Source organism: Rhea pennata, chromosome 1, assembly GCF_028389875.1.
Source record: "Rhea pennata isolate bPtePen1 chromosome 1, bPtePen1.pri, whole genome shotgun sequence".
Classification (NCBI taxonomy): Eukaryota; Metazoa; Chordata; class Aves; order Rheiformes; family Rheidae; genus Rhea; species Rhea pennata.
The window spans coordinates 158,818,354-158,838,047 of NC_084663.1; the positions used below are offsets into that span (position 1 = coordinate 158,818,354).

The 19,694-nt window shown below is 37.1% G+C and overlaps 1 protein-coding gene across 1 annotated transcript in view; it reads left to right on the forward strand.

Moving 5' to 3' along the window:
• The window catches only part of NALCN (sodium leak channel, non-selective), a 243,686-nt gene that overhangs the window by 177,830 nt on the left and 46,162 nt on the right, over positions 1-19,694 (forward strand). The window contains exons 16-17 of the mRNA XM_062566808.1: positions 5,596-5,732; positions 7,366-7,507. Coding sequence (XP_062422792.1) covers positions 5,596-5,732; positions 7,366-7,507 — 279 coding nt within the window. The remainder of the gene's footprint in view (positions 1-5,595; positions 5,733-7,365; positions 7,508-19,694) is intronic.

Sequence of the window (19,694 nt, forward strand, 5' to 3'; positions counted from 1 at the left end):
CTCAGCTGATAATGTCTTTCACCCCTTCCTTTATTTGCATCATGCTCAAAGTGTTTTGTGTTGGAGTACATAGTACATCCTGCTAAGAGCATAACATAGATATAGTAAAATCACTTAATTCTTCAAAAAGAGCCCTTAAAGGAGATTTACAGTGAAAAATGCTGGTACATAACAATGCACCATAATGCACTAAATAATATTAATTTAAAACTATCCTGTAGTGAGACCCTCCTGAGCTTTCTCAAAAGGTTTGAACTTTTCACACTCACCATGAAATTATTCTGGGCAACTGGCCAGTTCCTAAATAAACTCTGTGCGCATCAGTAGTGAAGTTTTTAATTTTGAACATGATTGATCTCAGACAGTAATGAAAACTGTCAGCTAAAATGAAGGAGTTAGAGCATTGCAGTTAATTTTTCATAATCATATTATTTCATTGAACTATTTACACAATGTTTAAGAGAATTTCACATACACTTGACTCAGACCACATGAAAACTGCATCTTTCACTCTTTATATTTTCCATGTTACAGCTCTTCTTTCATGGTCAGAATTATATGAATAGAAAACAAAGCAAAACAAAAATTTAGGAAGGGTAGGTCTTATCCCTTCTGATGTGGTTAAAGCATGTTCTCCTTTGGCATGTTCTCACCATAGTGTCCATGTCTTGGAAACTCACTGACTGTATTAAATTTCAGCTTTCAGGCTGTTTTCTTTGACAAGAACATTACTTTAATGGACATTTCTGTCTCTAAGTGCAAATTGGTTATATGAACAGATAGTCGCTTTAGTTAGCTCTTTGAACTGTTCTTGCTATCGGTGTGTCTGTGTTCATATTACCTGACTGCAGAGCACTTCCACGTTCGAGGCGGTTAGCTGCAGCCGGAGTCCGTAATGAGACTTTCGCGTGTGCAGACACTTCTCATGCTTTTGCCTCTATAGAAATGAGTGTGGGCTGGATGGCAGGTGTGAAACCATCCTGCATTTACCTGAAGCTCTGGAGTGCGCTGTGGCCTGCGGTAAATACGGGGAGGGACTGTGGGAGCACAGCCCTTGTAGTCAGTTCCTGCTGCTTGTCTCACTCCAATGCTTTAATGCGTTCTCAGTGACTCCAGGCATCGCTGTCGAGGAAGTTGCAGTACACACTTTTAAAAGAACTTGCTACTTTCACCCTGACTAGATCACAGTCGAAAAATTTAAGATCTATATGAATATTATATTACAGTGTTTCAAGATAAAAAGGTTAAGAACCACCATTTCTTGCCTTTGCTTTGGGGTCTTACATAACATTGCATATTTATGTGTGGCTCAAGTATTACAGTATACTATATATTTAAAAATTTGTAAGTGATAGCACTTCTTCATTACTGAAACATGGATGAGAGGGCTTTCATAGCTGGCACAGATGGGATGGTTTGTGAACAGTCTTATGCTATAGCGCTGTTGGTTTGGGAAGATCAGCATAGTTATGTGGGAGACACGGGCCAACTTCTGCCGAGAAGGCTATAACTCCAGTAGTTGCTTTTTTACCATTCCAGCACAATTGTCTGACCACTACTAGTCTGTATTAGAGAGCTAACCCTACCCCTTGTTCTTGCTAGTCATTACCTTAGTATCCCTTTTATTCCCCTGCCTCTATCTCACTCTTCCACCATTCATGCCATTCTCTATATTTAGGACATGTTTAGGTATTTTCTTGCTTTTAAGGGCCCAGATCTTAATTAAACTAAATCTCCTTTTAGCAGTCCACCTTTTGTCTTACAAAGGCACATTTCTAATAAACATGCTTCAAAGGCATGTTTATTTGTGCCCTGAAGTCACAAATAAATTTACAGCCAATGCTGCATTAAGTGATGTGAATGAGATCATCCCATACTGATGCCCAGGGCTGTACTATAGGAGAGAATCAGTAGAATGAAGCAGTTGGTGCTAAGGCCACCACATTTCCGGTATATTCATTTAGCAGGTTTGCTTCAGAATAGATTGAGTCTAATATCCTGGACTAAATGCCTGATCACACATGGAATTGGAAGCCATTCTAAGGACCAGCCATTGATTTTGACCTTTGTCAGTCTTAGTCATTGGCATGGATTTGTGAGTAGTGGAAGTGGAGCTTGCAGTTTTGTCTCCTCCAAAAGGAATCTACTTGGGTCACTAAAGCAGCTCGCAAACTGAACTAGCACACAACAGGTGGGGATGATTGGGGGATTCACTTTGAACTGCTGCAAATCAAGTGCAGACATGGCCATAATGTCTTTCTGAGAAAATCTAAATATGCCGATGTGTTCACCAGTAAGGCTGTCTTTCTCACAGCTGTCTTTTGTACTCATCTTAGACAATTATCTGAATCAGATCTGGGTTTCTTGATGCTAAGGCTCTTGTACTGCGTATATATCATTCAAGCTACTGTGAAACAGTGGAATTCCAGACTAATATGTCCTCTCCCTCACTCGTCCCCATTTATGTATTATTTTGATAAGCTCTTCTAATCTAGGTTCAGGACAGACATCTGTATTGTCTTGTTCCCTTAACTCTGCCCTTGTAAACTTAAGCATGGTGGAAGTAGACCTAAATTCCTTTGCAGGAACCCTTCTAGGCCAGGATGACAGAAGTTTGGTGAACTGCTCCCAGTAGGCTTTGGGAGCTGGAAATCGAGAACTAAGTAGAGCGAATCAGGTCAGCGTGCATTTCTTTTTCAATAATATTAATATTAATTTTAAAAAACCTGGAGAAAATGGCCTGGTATTTTATTTGGAGTTAAACAATTGCTAAAAAACACTCTGCATTCAATGCAGTATTTCAACATAATCCTGTACCTTTAAAAATATATGTGCTTGTTATGCACTGAGGAAAGCTGAAATGTGAAGGATTTAAGCAGCAATACAAAACAGGATGTAAGTCATGTGGAGCAACAATTACAACCTAAATGTGCAGAGAAGAACTCAGTAAAGTTAAATGCCTCAAGCTTCCCAATATGTAATATTATCACAGCAGGAGTAATTGGAGATATTCTGTAAATTGCTTTGAGTTCAGATCATTTTAAAGCCTATCTTGAATCATTCTCCTTTTTTAGACAGGGGATATTGCTGTCCCCTTGCTTAACTCTTCAGCTATAGTTTCCTGCTTCCAAACCCTCACTAATCTATGCGCTGCATGGAGACTTCAGACAGCATTGCAATCTGTTGTATGCCCTCTGTTCTGTGTACACTGACTTCTGTGAACAGGAGTCTGTAGCTAAAACAGGGGTTTTCTGTCCACGTCAATATTTGCATATTTGTGCAATGATTTCTTATTAAAATACCTAACTAGCAGAAACTGGCAACCTTTTTTTTTCCTCTAGAAATTACCTCTGAGGGGAAGGCGCGACCCTCCTCCCCCCCAAAAGCTTTTCAAGAATATAACGATTCAGAAAAGTTCTATTATTCAATTCATTTCCTTGACAATGAAAGATTTCTTTCTGCAGTACTGTGGTATTTCAAGGGTTCTGTCTGGTCTGAATTTGAAATGATGAGGCACTTCCCTCCAGAGACCTCTCTGAAGAACTCACAGATTTCAATTTAAGGATATTAATCATTGTTCTCAGCCTAAAAATTCCCTTCTTCATTTCATCCTCTTATTCCTATATTTAGGATAGAATAGATTTCTATTAGGTTCTTGAAATAATTTGTATTCAAATATTTCATTCGTAATTTTACATCTTCCTTTTTACCTTGTTACCAGTTATGATAGATGAAGTATAAATTTTGGGTCCCTGTAGTCTCTCTCTCCTTTTTTTCTCCCCTCCCACTGTCAGGTCTCTGTAAATCTCCACCCGTTTTTTTGACTCACTCCTGAACTATTTTGGCTGGACAACGTGAGGCTGGTAAAATGGTGTTTGAAACGGCATAGCCAAGTATTGTCACTTCAGAGCAAGCCAGTGAGGAGCTATTGACTTCTGTACTTATCTCCCAAAGTATGTGCAATCAACAGAGAGTGCCTGTGAGAAGAGCCATTGGCTGCTAATGTAATTGGTGCCCAAACTGGCCTTCTGATGCTGTGCTGAGTTACAAGCTCGTGTTTAGTTTCTGCTCATATTCTTGCTCTAGAATTTTGTTTCAGTCTTTCTTATTTCCTGCCCCTATTCTAAATTTGTCCTTTTCCTTGCCCTCAGTGGTATTTGCAGCTCTTTACATTTTAATATCAAGTGAATTTTATTAATGTCATTATTTCTTCCTTTTAAGGACCATTAATGAAGCAATTAAATAGGACTGGACATAACACTGATTTATGCAATATTCCCCTTCTTTTCTGACTCAAGACTTTAATAATTAGTCTTTGTTTGCAACCCTTCAAACAGTTTTTAGTCCACATCACAGTTCACATCTGATCAAATATGAATTGATTTTCAATTTAAGCTGTCCTAAGGCTAGAAGTGATGGCGATGCTGATAGGATGACAGTGCAGCAGCGAGGTTGTTCTATAGCATGCTGTGGGAGCAGGCATTGCACTATGCAGTGCGAATGAGTGTTAAAACTCCGTTTGACTTCCTTGCCAGTTCATCCTGGTAAAAATTCATAGCTGATGTCTATCAGCAGTATTCCTGGCAGGTGCTGCTTGCAAAAATCTATTTTAAAATGTAAACGTCTAAGCCAGTATTCACAAGCAAATGGGAGAAAGAAAACTTAACCTTACATCTAGGCAATCTCAATTAGATGTATGCTTATTAAAATAGTATGCAATATTTGGACATGCAGAAGTTAATATTTATTTAATGTTCAACTTCCCGTTTAAAATAAATGCATGTCACTATCAAATTTTTGTATTGCTAGTAACTCTTTTTGACTTAATATTTTGTTCTAATGACACAGCTGAGTGGCTGTATAAGGTAATCTGAATTCAGAAATAGTATTTGCATATCCAATAGTATAAGATATCATTAGGTACATCCAACATTTGTCTGTATAGGTAGCTGTATCTACCTTTTTGTACTTTGTTTTGTGGCATTGTGGATCCTTATGAATGCCACATGCATTATGTGATTTGCTGCAGCTCAGTATCTGAGTATGCCGATGTAGATGTATACTTTTGAGTCCTTTCTTACTACTTAGGATATTCATCTAAATGTTGTTTTCCTGATATTTCCGTATTTTGAGAGCTAGATGCCTTTAAAATTGTAAGTACTTGCTCTGTTTTTAATTGCTGTCCTCTGATTGAATATCGAAGAGCTGTCAATGTGTACAGAAAGATGTGTCTAATAAGAAAAGAGCATGAATGTTTATTTCCCTGATAAAGTGTTAGGGAACTGTGAAGAAAACAGAGAAATAAGCATATTGAGTAAGACACTGATATATTTCATATTTTAAAATTAAAATTACTAGCAATCTTCACATTTTATGACTTTCAAATAAAGGTATATGAAATTGTTTGGCATTTATCAATTTCTGGCACAGTCAACCCATAAACTCTTGAATATCGAATTTACCCTCTGTAGTTCTTTGCTGCCATCTTCTGTTTCTTTAGCTGATTGCCGTTATTGTTCTTTGGATTCTGGAAAACAAGGCTACAATACTATAGAGCAGAAATTTCTATCATTTCTTTCATTTCCTTTTTTTCAGCTAAAGCAAAGTGAAGCAAATGCAGATACAAAGGAGAAGCTTCCGTTGCGTCTACGCATCTTTGAAAAATTTCCTAACAGGCCACAAATGGTGAAAATCTCCAAGCTTCCTTCAGATTTCACAGTTCCAAAAATAAGGTACTTCCTTTACTAATATGCTATAAATGTGTTAGATACTGTAGAGCACTAAAAATGTGTAATTGTTTTGTCCAAACAAAGCAATAGTCCAAAGCAAGTGACATTTTAGTTTTACCTCATTTTGTTTAAAAAAAAATATATAATGCTCTTTATGTCACACACAACTAGACCGACTGAAAATGGTATAACTGATAAAGTAGAATATGGTTAGAAAGTGCATTTTCTTTCTTCACTCCCATCTGGGTTTTAGATTCTTGGCTGAGGTAGTCAGCTCGCAGTCTAATCAGTCCTAATCTAGCCTTTTTAAGATATGACCAAGTGGCAACAAATCATTGGAATGGGTCACATAGATCATTGGATAGCAGTTGTGCCAAAATGCCCTGGACCCCTCTTTGATAGGATTTTGCTGTAAAACACAGCTTAGCAAAGGGCCAGAGCCCTGGTTGGCCTCTAGATAGGCAGTTATAGTACAATTATTCTTGACATGGTCCCAAGAGCAGGTTAGAGCGATCTGAGGGCTGCTGCAGCACAGAGGCTGCTAAAACTGAGAACACAGCCCAGGGGGGGCAGCCACACGGGCTTTACCTGTTCCAGTATCCCCAGCGAGCCCTCCTGGGAGAGGGGATGGTATTAAAGACAGCTGTCAGTGTTCTGTGTCTCCTCAGGTTACATTTATTTTGGTTAAACTCATAAGAAAGCTAATAAAACTGGTTTGATTGTTAGTGACAACTTGCTGGACAGAAGGGCCAGAAAGAAAAACTTCCACATTTTAAGGAGCAGTCATAGATATTTTATTTTTACTTCCACAATACTGTTTAGTTAGTTATCTACTGGGGGTGTTTTTCTCCTAGATTTCATCTTTTATGATATTTCTTTTTAATTGTGTTTTTCCCAACATACTCTAGCCTAATATGTGATCTTGCTAACTACTGAAAAAATTCAAACGATCTCTAGCAAAACAGATCTTTACATCTGAAGCAACTGTACTTTGTTGGACTCTTTCTTCAGGTAGAGATTAGCATAGTCAATTTACACTGGGAATAGCTTGTCTCTACTAAACTTAAAACATAGCAGGATAAATGTGCATTTCTTGTAAACAGAAATACTTCAAAGATCTAAACATGATATATGCAATGCACAGAATTGCTAAACTCCTTAATATGGGCATTCAGAGGAACTATATGAACAGATGTTGTTTGAAATCTTGAAGAAATAATTTCTTGCAGAAAGTATGCTTCCATTGGATTATATCAGCATTTGATTAGCGTTGAAGTAACAGCTCACCATGTAATGAACTCAAGATGAGCTGAAACCTTCAAAAGACACTTTGAGTATTTAACACTTTAATTGGTAAATGAATAAATAAGAGAATTATTATAAAAGATAACAAAATGTTTTTCTTTGAAGCTATATGCAAGATATCCACCTCACAATTCAGTTATGTATTTCTTTGATAGCTGAATTTAAGTTTAATCAGTTTCTGCAGTTTCTGCAGCCTGTGCATCTGTACCCCTACATATCTTTCTCTCATGGTTTACTCATCTTAGCACTAATGGGTTGTGGCACATTGCAAAAAAAAAAGAACATTTTTCCTGAGTTTTTAATCCATCATTATCCTCTGTTTGTTCACAAGGGAAAGTTTTATGAAGCAATTTATTGATCGTCAGCAACAAGATACCAGCTGTTTGCTGCGAAGACTTCCTTCAGCATCTTCTTCCTCATGTGACCACTCTAAAAGATCTGCAATTGAAGAAAACAAATATATTGATCAAAAGGTAAAGCTACTGTTCAGAGCAGTATATATTTTTCCTTAAGTATTGTGAGGAAAGACCTCTGATTCTGGAGTTTGTCAAATTAGGTAAAGCTCTGAACACTACTTAAGAAAACTGAAGACAGGATAACTGGCTATTTTTAATTTGGATGGTTAAACGGATATTACAGCAGATCCCCATTTGGTTTAAATTTTCCTATTTCCTTTGACTTCAAAATTCAGGATTTTTTTAGTGCATGCATCTTATGAACCTAATTCTTTAAAAATACTCTTGCTGCAAGTCAGTCAGAGGTTAGTGGAAAACTAAAGTTCATATGGAATTTCTGAGCCACTTGCTACTGTTGTTACAATGTTGAAGGCATACTTCACTGACCCAAGGTTTCTCTATAATCACTGGAGATGAGTAAAAATTTTAAAAATTATTCTAATTATTTAGAGGACATTAAACTCTCTGTAGATCTGGGAATTGTTAGAAAACAGGGGCTGAACACATATATTTCAGACCTGTCGTGTTAAATGCAGACAGTCTCCCAGCTGGACTGGCAGGGATAGTTGGATCTGAAAAATACACGGACTGTTTGGAATGATGATGACGATGCAGCTGCATAGGTAAGACCATGTGACGTCTGGCACCTTGCAAAACAACAGGGTCTGAAAAAAAATAGTGTGCTTCATGGAAGATATTGATTCCCCAGAATTCTAATAGTGTTTGCACTGATATCTTGATGATTCACAAAATTGTGTAACTCATTAGTGACTTTCTAACCAGACAAAAGAACAGTCTTTTGGTTGATGACTAACATCATTTGAAGTCACAGAATCATAGACAAGGAAGAGAAAACAGGTATGTGTTGTAGTTATACAGTATAACTCTGGCTTTCTTAGTATGTGGTTTGCAACTGTGTAACCCAAGGGAGCATTATTACAGGCAGGAAGAAGAGCTAGGGAAAATACTTTCCTAGTGATGAATGAGAAGAGCTAAATTGCAAAATACTGTTAATTATCATCCCTATTTTAATGCAAGCACTCATTTCTGTGGCCAGTGTATTCTATAGTATCTGTAAATCAAAGCTGAACAGGAAGGTCTGAAAGAGGGATGTGCAGTTTATCAAACGGAGAAGGCCATAGGAAAGAATCAAGCCTATATGGACATTATCTGCTTCAAGAAGCACAGCAGAAACATTGGATAACTGGCACGCGTAGGGGTCAGCAGAATTACACCAAATATTGCTAATGATAGATCTCACACACTGTGCCAGGGAAATCAGAGTGTATCTCTACCATGTAATGGAGGGATAAACAGAGATCTTAAACTTGTCCTAGCCACACAGAAAAGTCCACAGTGTGCAGTGCAGAGCTGTGCAATGATTCAGTAGATCTGTTTACATGAAAATATTTTAAGTATATAAAATTGCAGTTTTGACTCCTGCTGTCTGCTGTTCACAAAAGTAAACTCTTACTGATCACGTTTAAAGATAGATGAATACAAAGCAGTTTATTCAATGAGATCTTGCAATAAGAAAATAAAATGCTGCATTCATTTACTGTGAGAGTGACAGAGCACTGGCACAGGTTGCCCAGAGAGGTTGTGGAGTCTCCTTCTCTAGAGATACTCAGAACCCGCCTGGATGCAACCCTGTCTAACATGCTCTAGGTGACCCTGCTGGGCAGGGAGGTTGGACTAGATGATCTCCAGAGGTCCCTTCCAGCCTCAACCATTCTGTGATTTTGTGATTCTTTTCAATTTTTTGCTTCTCCTCAAGAGCAAATATACATGATCTGACTTTCATTTTTGAATTAAGTGTTTGAAAATTGTATTTGCACTATTCAACTTGCCTTAAGTATGCACTTTTGTATTTCTGTGCCTCAAAGATAGAATCCATAATGAGTAATGTTTCTGATAAAAGTAGCTTAAAACAAGGTATTTACACAATCTTATTATGAGGAAGAAAACGCTAGGTAGGATTTTGTCAGAGTAATTACTCTAGCTTTCTATAGTTACAGTTGCCCTGGCAACCTTATTTTTGTATGAACAAATCTTCTTAAAAATGTCTTATCATTAAAACAAGCTTGGAATGGATGGTTACCTTTAAGTGTAAACCTTATATATATACTTTACTTCTCTTTGTCAAAAACAAACCTGACCAAACAATTTACTAATGCCAGTGCCTAGTAGGATGCATTCCTACTATTCTTGATGACAGTGTGATGACTTCAGAAACTTTTCCCGTCCTTTTTGCATTGTGGCTGGGGAAAGAGTAGGGATTTTGCTGGCAGATCTAATTCCTTCTTTCCTTTGTAGTGCCTGTAGTGTGGCTAGCTTCTTCATTTCCTTCTGGATTTATATCAGCACTTCTGTGTTCAACACCTGCAGAACTGCTAGACAGCACTTAATGCATATAGTCCCTTATTTCCACTTCAGCAACATTCTTCTCTTTCTTCTACAATGTGCAGCTATATATGTGCTATTGTTTCTGTATTCAGAATCAATCTGACTAAATCATCATGACTGATAAAGCAAAACTTTATTTGTTCTCTTATACAATAGATATGGTAAGTCTTTTCAATATTGTAATCACCTGCTTCCTTGAAAAGATTTTTTTAATTGTAAAAGGAAAGTTTGTTTTAAGTGTATTATTGCATTTTTGGAGGTAATTAATCTTTTCAAAATAAATGAAAAGCTTGTTTATTTGTATACATTTACTGATATATATTACTGGGACTATAATGGTAAGCAGTTTGAAATTATTTTGATCCTCAATATATGCCAAATCAAAGAACAGCTTCCTAAAACAGATATCTCCACTATATTCCTTTTTTTTTCTACTTAAATCTGCGAGCTTCAGAAATTTTTCCAGCTCTTCCAAATGGCTAAACTACTGCCAGAGTAATAAACGAACCAAAAACTAATGTCAGAAGTCACTTTTAAAAACCTTAATACTCTTAATCTTCTATAAGGCTTCTCAGAGTTCCCTCTCAATGTGTGGAGGAAAATTAAAGGTATGACTGGGTGGATGGGGTCAAACTGTGCCATATTCATTCTTCTGTATTCCTTGTCAGCCAAGCCTGGGCCATCTCTGTTGTGAATGCCTGATAGGCAGCTTAGCTTGATGCTTTGATTGAACCATCTATGACTATTTGTATCTGAATGAGTAAGACTGGGATTCTCTGGGGTTTTCTGAGCTTAACACTGTAGGAAATTCTATGCATCACAGACAGGGAAATTTTACTGAGAAAAATCAGAAAGGGCACTCACGGTCGGGTGTCTAGGCCACTGAACTGGGATTGAGATGATCATTCTTTGCTCTTTCCTTGAGGTTTACTGAGCAAATCTTCTTACACTCATCGATCTCTTCATTGACCTTCTCCACTGCAAGCGGAAATAGCCTGTCCCTCTGTGGTCTGCAGGCCATGACTTGAAGAGCCTTGGGTTTCATTATGGAAAACAGGTCTGGCAAGGTTGGTGAGGCTGCCTGTAGTGGAAAAGGCTGTTGTAATAAAAGGATCCTAAAGATACTTTCTGGTGGAAGAAGGAAGACTGATAAGGAAAAGTGCCACAAGTAAACAATACCATTATAAAATTCATGAATAAGTAGGTGAAGGAGGGGTTAAAAACAAATGAAAAGTGGAAATTACAGTCATGGCATTAAATTACCATTGTAAAAGTGGGAGAAAGGGAGTTTGCAGAGACGCAGAGGAAGATTCTTTTATACTTCACAGCTGTATGAAAATTACTCACAATATGCTAGGAAATTCCTTAGCTAACCAGTATTTCAGCAGATTCTTGGACAGGAAAACTGGATGGAATGTGTGTACACAGATCAGTTTTGTGTGAGTGGGTGGAGGATAAGAAAGGAAGTTGGCAGAAAATGAGGACATCTCCTGTGGTGAGTCTTATAAGAGTTTGAAGAACGGTGACTGCAAGATTTAGGAGAGAAAAAACTAAACAAATTGCAATGTTTACAACGAATCTGGTGTCCAGCAAGAGCTAGAATCAGAGGAACATGTCAGAATGCTATCATAAGAGTCACACAACTTTCAGTAGATCTTGCTAAAAATTATTTGAGGAGGACAGGAATAAATTGGTTACTTATCTTGGACACAGCACATTACTGTTAAATTATATTTCAAAACAGACAAGTTCCTGGGATGAACTTTGATGCCTGTGGCTCAATTTTTGTACAGATACCCGTGTGCATGTTTACAGCAATGGCACAGCGTGAATGAATTAAAAAAATAAAGCAGAAGAGCTACTAGTATAGCTATGCATATATATGCACAGACTTGGAGCCTCTCCTATGTGATTGAAATAATACTCCCTCATTTCTTCATTTGTAAGATTAATTGAATAGTAGCAAACGTATTTCCTCTTTTCTATCCTCTTTATCTTTCATTTTCTTTTCTGTTTCCTCTCTTCTGTGTGAGTTTTGTTTTTCACTGTGCAAGCAATTAAGTTAGTAGCCTTTCTTGGTTCCTATAGGAACAAGATCCATAATTAAGGTCTAGCTTATATGAAAGCTCAACCACTCCCACTATGTGCCTCTCCTGTTGTAGAACAGAATGTAGCTGTATCATGAGAGGTCATGGACAGAAAGGGAGAGTTGGTCCCTATGGTAGCCAGATCTGTGACGATGGAGGACTATGAATATTAAGCAGCAGACTTCACACTGGATTCTGCATTCTTTGGGGAGTCAGTGCACAGCAAAGAGCATCAAGGTGGTATGTTCATGATGACCTGTGTTGCCTAGCAAATGGGCTGCTGAGCTTTGTACCAGATTTTAGGCTGTTTGGCTCCATTCCCAGATATGATCCTGCTGATATCTATTAAAGTTAGATGGGATGGAACACAAACATCAACCCAATTATAAGCGTCATCCTGGAAGGGTTTGAGTACTTCGTTGGAGGTCAGCTCCCTTTGATTTATGTAGAAATCAATGCTTCTCAGCACCTCAGGGAAAGTTTATGATTTTATCTGCTTACAATTTGACACACAAATTCAACACACAAGATTGACCACAACTTTTAATGCATGTTTGGTTAACATCATAGATACTCCATTTGTGAGCTGCTGAGATATGTCACCTATTCTTGATAAGATGTTGTTGCTTAATCTAGCAATTTGTTCCAGCATGTCTTTTTCTGATCTGTGCTCAGCTTCTTTCATTAACTATTCTGTTTCTTGCAAAAAGAACCACATATATTCTGAGAGTATTCTGAAAGCACTTTTCCTTGCAGAAAGTGTTTGTAATTGTCAAAGCTGAAATAGCCTTTCAGCTTTTCTAAGAATACCTTTCAGTAATGTAGACAGGGTGTCCCAAGATATCTTTCAGAAAGTCATCAGGAGATAAGCCATGTTCATAAGCTTTATTTGTATTTGCTCATAAACTTTACTTGTATTTTTTCCTTCCAAAAAAAAAGAACAATAGTAGAATATTTTGCATAAATTGTCATTCCCAGAAGTGATTTTATACTTCTTTTTTTTGATAATTAATTCATGTCTCAAGAAATCTCTTCTAAACTACACTTCGGGCATTCTATTTTGCAAAGCAGAGTATTGGCCCAAAAATTACGATAGCATTCTATTGTGCATCTGATTATTATTTTCTCTAAGTAATTTGAAAGAATAATTTTATCACATTAATTTTGAATATAGTAGAAACTAATGAAGTGAATAACAATGTAATAAACAGAATTCCAAGCAGAAAAGGCGTTTATTTTTAAACAGTAATAAATACTGCATTCTTTCTGAAGTAGTCTTTGCAGAACTTTGAGCATATATATCAAAAAAAAATTCATTCAAACTCTTATCTTATAATCTGCCTTTACTGAGTATCTGAGTAGACCTCTGTCCTCCAATTTTAGTTACCTTACAAAGCTTGTTAATTAAACACAGCCAAGTGCTTCAGTCTTACCTATTTATGTCAGTCACAAGATACTGCCGAAATCTAGTTAACGATACCCTTCAAAGAAGTCTTAAAAGAATTTACCTGCTATAATGAGAATGGCTTATGAATCAATCATTTTCTTGCTCATTACAGTCTTTATTTTCAAAAAAGATGATTTTTCTCCCCTGGCTTTTCTCCTCCAGATCTTTGTAATGAAGTTAATATATGAAAATGCAGAGAAATATTTTAGTTTCTTTTTGGAAAATTAATTAGGAGACTTCTTTGTCCGTTATGCATTTCCAAAGTTTTTAATTATTTTCAGATAAAACACATGCAACCGTGTGCTTGTGCCCTTTTTTATAAACAATCAATTTAGACACAAAACAGAAAAAGAGAAAGACAAACTTGTAGAGTACATTCTCACATTAAAATGTCTTATCACATATGCATTTCCACTGGTAATATTTCCTTTTGTGACCATGCTTGCCTTCAGCAGAGAACACAAAACTGCAGCACTGTTCTTGTTATGTTCTTCCTCTGGCTCCTGATGATTTTAAATTGCTTTTTCACTCTTACCTCTGCATCATATGTTCAAAATTCTGCCTGGAAAAGACCAATATTCAATTACATTCGGAGAGAAAGGAAGTGGGGTACTCTGCTGTTCTCAAAATGCTGTAATTCAACACTTCTTTCCAGAATTAGCTTTCTACTTTGTCACTTTGGCACTTAAAGATTTCAAAGGTTTGGTGCAAAGGCTGGGAAGAGGCATTAAAGCACAAGGAAATGATCATACCCCTACTGTTTTTTCAATCAAACAGAATTCAGACATGGCAAAATTTTAGGGCAGCTGTATTTTAGTGGAAAAGAGCAAGTGTTTGTGTGAAGTAAAGGGAGACGTAAAACGCATTACAGAAAAGTCCTTCTAGTTGACCTTTGTGCTCTCTCCCCTCAGGAAAACTGCTCGGGAGGATCCAGGACTCTTTCTCCAAATTGTTCAGTCTCCCCCATTCATAAAAGCTGATTAAATATAGCCATGAACCTTTTGTTCTAGTGGAGGGAAGTATATGCTTGTACATCCAGAAGTAATGTTTTTCCCTGCTCCTGCAAGCCAAAATACCTTGAGTCCCAGAGTCAGCTTGGCCATCAGTCCATGCTTCCACCCTGCTGTTGGTTGTTAGGAGTAAGCTACCTGGTTACTTTAACTAGCTTTTGCCATAGGTCTCCCTAGCTCCTGCTTCTAGTAAAGACAGAAAACAAAACAAACCTGCCCCATATTGCACTTCCCAAAAACCTACCTGTTAGACCACTGAAAGTAAACAACTCGGATATGCCAAAAAGGAAAACCCAACCATAGTACAGGAAGACATAAAAGAGAAGGATTCAGCTCCCTCCCTGGAGCGGCTCCCGCACGTAACTGAGATGATGGACTTCTGTCATCCCCCCGGAAGTCTCCAGGGGTTTTATGAGTATACTAATACTAACTTTGCTCACATTCTCAGACTTACTTAAAAATGGCTCTTGGTTATGAAAGACCCTCCAAGAGGGTCAGTCACAAGATCATGGCTTTCTTGAAGAGATAGGTAGCAACTGAGGACTAGAAAAGGAATTAAGGCTATTTCAGACTGCAGAGAGTTAAGGAGATTGTGCCCAATTCTCATGCTACATGTGTGATCAAAAGGGACAGCCCTTGGCACCTGAAGGCACTTGTTTATTTAGTAGATTACTTTCTTGACTGTTTAGTGAGCTTGTTTCTAGGACATAGTTATATAGGACAACCTTGTCAAGGGCAAGGTTTTCAAACTCCAAATGAAAATAGTTAATTTTACTTTGGGAGAGGAGAATGGATTAGGTGATCTCTAGAGGTCCTTTGTAACTGTATCTTGTATGATTCTGTAGGTATTTAGCACGATTTTCAAAAAAGCTTAAGAAATTTCCAGCTGATTCCCTTAAGATTTAGACACTTATTTAAATTCTTTTCAAAATTTTGCTATGTACCTACCAGCAACTTGCAGTTTTTGTGCAGTCTGGCCTTCCATGGAGTCTGATCTCAAGCCAAAGATGCATGGGCAGAATGTTGTTGAACAAATAATTATGTATGCATTTGAGAGGCTGCCTAGAAAACTCTACAGGCCAAAAGTATCCTAAATTTTATGAAATGCTCAAACCTTGACTAGTTTCTAGCTGAATAAATATTTCCTTGCTGTTTCTTAAAAATAACTCTAATATATTGCTTAATGCACTGATTTTCATATTATTCCTAGAAGCTGTGCATATTTAAATAATTATATAATATCTAACAGTCTGTTTTTTCAGCAAGGCTACATAAACCATCAGTTGGCTTCCGGCAAATTTCAAACTGGAACAGAAGCCTTGAATTATTTTTCTTTGCTTGAGATGTCTGGTATAGGGCAGAAGAATATTCCCATATGGTCCTGCAGTTGCCTATAAAAGACTGCTTTTAAAAGTACTTGGCTAAAATTCCTCACAATCATCTAAATCTTAGAAGTTGCCTCAGAACAATATATTGCACACGCATGCACTTTTTCTGTCACAATCACCCAAACATTTCAGACCCTGGCATCTCATTACTGACTCATGACTTTGTCTCACCTTATGTTTCAAAACACTGCCTAGCACTTGTGTCCCCTGCCAGCTCTGCAGTGGTGTGGTATGAAAATAATACAGTATATCACCGCAATTTTCACCTGTTGATAACATACACTTCATTGTCAAATTCGAGCTGAAAACAATTTCTTTATGTAATACTTGCTGGAATTTGTGCACTGCAAAATGTTGCCAGCAAAATATGTCAAACGAATAACATTTCTCAAAGCTTAAAACCACTGAGCCATATCTTCACTGTTATAAATTCGCATGGATCCCCTGAAGTCAGCACTGCTTTGCCGATACACTTAGTTTGTGGAACTTATGCACAGTCATTAGCTGTCTTCTTGCAAATGTGCTATCCTGTTTTACTTTGTTTTTAATTTTATGCCAAGAATTTTCTTTTCCAGAGTAGAAAGCCTGGAATTTTGTATATACTAGTAAATAAATAAATACTTTCCCAAGTTAAAATGTCTGCAGTACCTTTTCAAAGCAGCAGATGTCACTGCAGAGTAACGATGTGGTGTGATTTAGCTTCTTTTATGAAGGTTGCAGTAGTGCATTACTCTGGCCTAGTCCTTTTGTACAAATGGAGTTTCATAGAAATGCAGAATTCTAGTTCACGTGAACAGGACGGAGTCATTTTGTCTGTCGTGCCAACAGGAGCAGTGGAGGGTCCTAGAGCTTGTGGAAGAAGCATTACAGATTTCCTAATTCTATGTCCATAGACACATGGGTATAAATAAACTCAAGGGAATGTGGGAACCAAAACATAAGATTTACTCTTGATTTCATAGGAGAACATATTTGCCACCTAAAATCTTTTTATCTAGGAATTATTAACAGTAATTCGCTGACCTGTCAGAGCTGTTCCTCACAGGTTTAAGTAACCTGCAGGAGTTCTTTAAAATACATTATAGAGAACATATTTAGTGGCAATCAGATGCTGTTAGGTGATTTTAGGACAGTTTCCTATGCTAATAAATAATGCTATATGGCAGAGTGTTGTATGGCACTGTTATTTCTACACTGAGCCTACTTACAGAGTGCATAAAGCAGCAAATAAATAAATAAAATAATGGCTAATAATGATACACTCAGGGTGTCCTCACAGCACAGCACAATATATAATAAAAAACCCAGCAGGCTAAAAATATATCCCTTAAAATAATCTCAGTAGAGTACAGTGTACTTATTTAGTTCCATATTATCTGATCAAGTAATTTCTTTTCTACATTAACACTGCTAATAATTTCCTCTGCAATATTCAAGAACTCGGCAGGTATCACAAGTTTTTAATTGCCAACCTCCTTATATACCAGCGTGCTGCATCTGGATGTTATTAAACAAAATAGTGATCATCAACTTCATTTTCTATTTGTACAATTCTGTTGCATTTGCCTGGTGCACTATGCAAATTTGGAAAACTGCATGGGAAGCATTTTGGTTTATTTATGCAATATAGAAAGAAGGACGTATATTTGAAAAATCTTGTAATGCTTGTAGTAGTGCTTGTTTTCTAGTAGACCTATTGACATATGCCTGTTGTTATTTGATTGAGTGCTGAAGCCCTTTAATATGAAAAATGGATCATTTGTGCATGTCTAAAAATATTTATCTTGGATTGCTTCTTCTGAATATTTTAAATTTAACATAAATTTACCAGGTTTCACCACTGAAGCAAACAGAATTCCGAAGTCTTTAAGAGCATTGAGGACGACCATCTTTAAAGCCATAATTCTTAAAAGTGCCTGAGTTGTGTTATCATTTCCATTTTGGATCACTGAGATCCCTAGGTGTCAAAGCGTAGGATCCTGTGCATGGTGAAGGATTCCTAGATTAAGGAACTAGATACCTTGCTCTTGTCTAAATTCTATCACAAGGCAAATATGGATAGGATGATGAAAAAACTTCAAAATTTCGCCTAAAATTCAATCCATTAGGTGTGCTCAGACTGCATTTAATGCACAAGGACAGTACAGCTTCAAGTGCAGTTTCCACAACTTGTTCTTCTGAAAAAAAGTGCAAGAGAAGTAAATGCACTCTTTGCACAAAAAAAAAGATAGTGCAGCACCCCATGTTCCAGTCCCTTTCCCTGATCCCATGATTTCTTAGGCTTTTTTCTTATTTTTTTTTTTAAGCCCCACTGGATAAAATTTATAAACAGCTTTGGGAGGAGGAGCCAGAAGCCGGTGTTTTCTCATCTGTCGCAGTGGCTCCAGATTTGTGCTCCTTCTTACTGCTTTTCTCTCTCTCTCTCTCTCTCTGACTCCGTGGATGTTGAACCACTTGGCTGAATGGTGGCCAAATGCTGACATGCCAGGCTTTGATTAGGGTGTCCTGGGCATCACAGATACCAAGATTTCACTACTTAGACAAGATTCAACAGTCCCCAGTAGGTGAATTGCCCAGATATAAACAGCTTTTGGCAGAGACCTGTTAGCAGCTTTTCTTGAAATGTTCTTTTTACTTGCTGGCACTAAATGGCTTATCGCTTGGCTTGGCTTGGCTAAAGATCTCAGTAAAAGTCTCCCTGTAAAGTCTTTCCAGGGAAGTAAACTCCTCTCTCCTGCTTTTCAAGGGCCGATCCCTGGTTGCCAGCCTGGGTGAATTGCTCTGGTTTTGGCCACACACTTAAGGTTGAGGTGCTGCAACACCTACTTTAAATCCTTGAAAGGTATGGTCTTAACCAGATAGGAAGTTCTAGACAATTTTGGGAAAAAAAGATTTACGTCATCTTTTTTTCTGAAATTCAGTGAGCAAAAACAGGAAGTTTGGAATGGAATTGATGCTTTCTGCATTTGAAATCTTTCCTGTTTCTAAGACATGTTAACAAGCAAATAATCAGCAAATAATCAGCACTGGAAAGAATTGGATGTAGGCAGTACAATCGTCTCTCTGAAAATTGATGTAATTATTCAAAAGTAACTATTTATAACAGGAAAAAAACAAACTAAAAAAAAAAATCTATTTTCCATCTTCATAATTTCCCTAAGTTTAGCATTTCTAGCTGAGCCCTAAATACACTAATAGCTGACTTGCAAAAGGATAGATACTGCTGAGGTTTGGAAGTTTCTTTCTCTGGTCCTAATAAGAGAGGAAGAAATCAATTTTCTGAGACTGCAGTTAGTAATCACTAGCATTAGAAGACAAAAAAGTGAAAATGTTGCCATTTTTCTCACCATTGTCAGTTATATCTAAATCAACAATACAGCCTCATGCTGATAAATCTACTGAACACATGATGTATGCTGCAAATGCATTAAAACCTGTACATATATATGGACATAGAATATATATATCCATACACAGTACTTGACAGTTTTATCTGATACCGTAATATTTCAATGATATCTAGGTAATGGAACTATTTTTTATTATATTCAGTTATTCAACAATTCTACTAGTCTTCTTAATGTTGCCTGAAATCCTACTACCTTATTTTCCAAATTACATTCTGAAAGGTTGCATACTTTATTTCAATTTTCAAAATGTAGAGTTTTTAGGAACACAAAGTGTCCCAAAATAGTGGTGTATTCAAAACAAATTTTTTTATTTACCTTATTCAGAGAATCACAAATTATAACCTCCTTCCACAAGCTAAAAACAGAGATGGACTAGGACTTCAGAGAGAATAAAGGAGTGACACTTTAAAAGATAAGCATTAAGAAAGAGGCTGCAGCTTGTTACAGTTATGGCTCA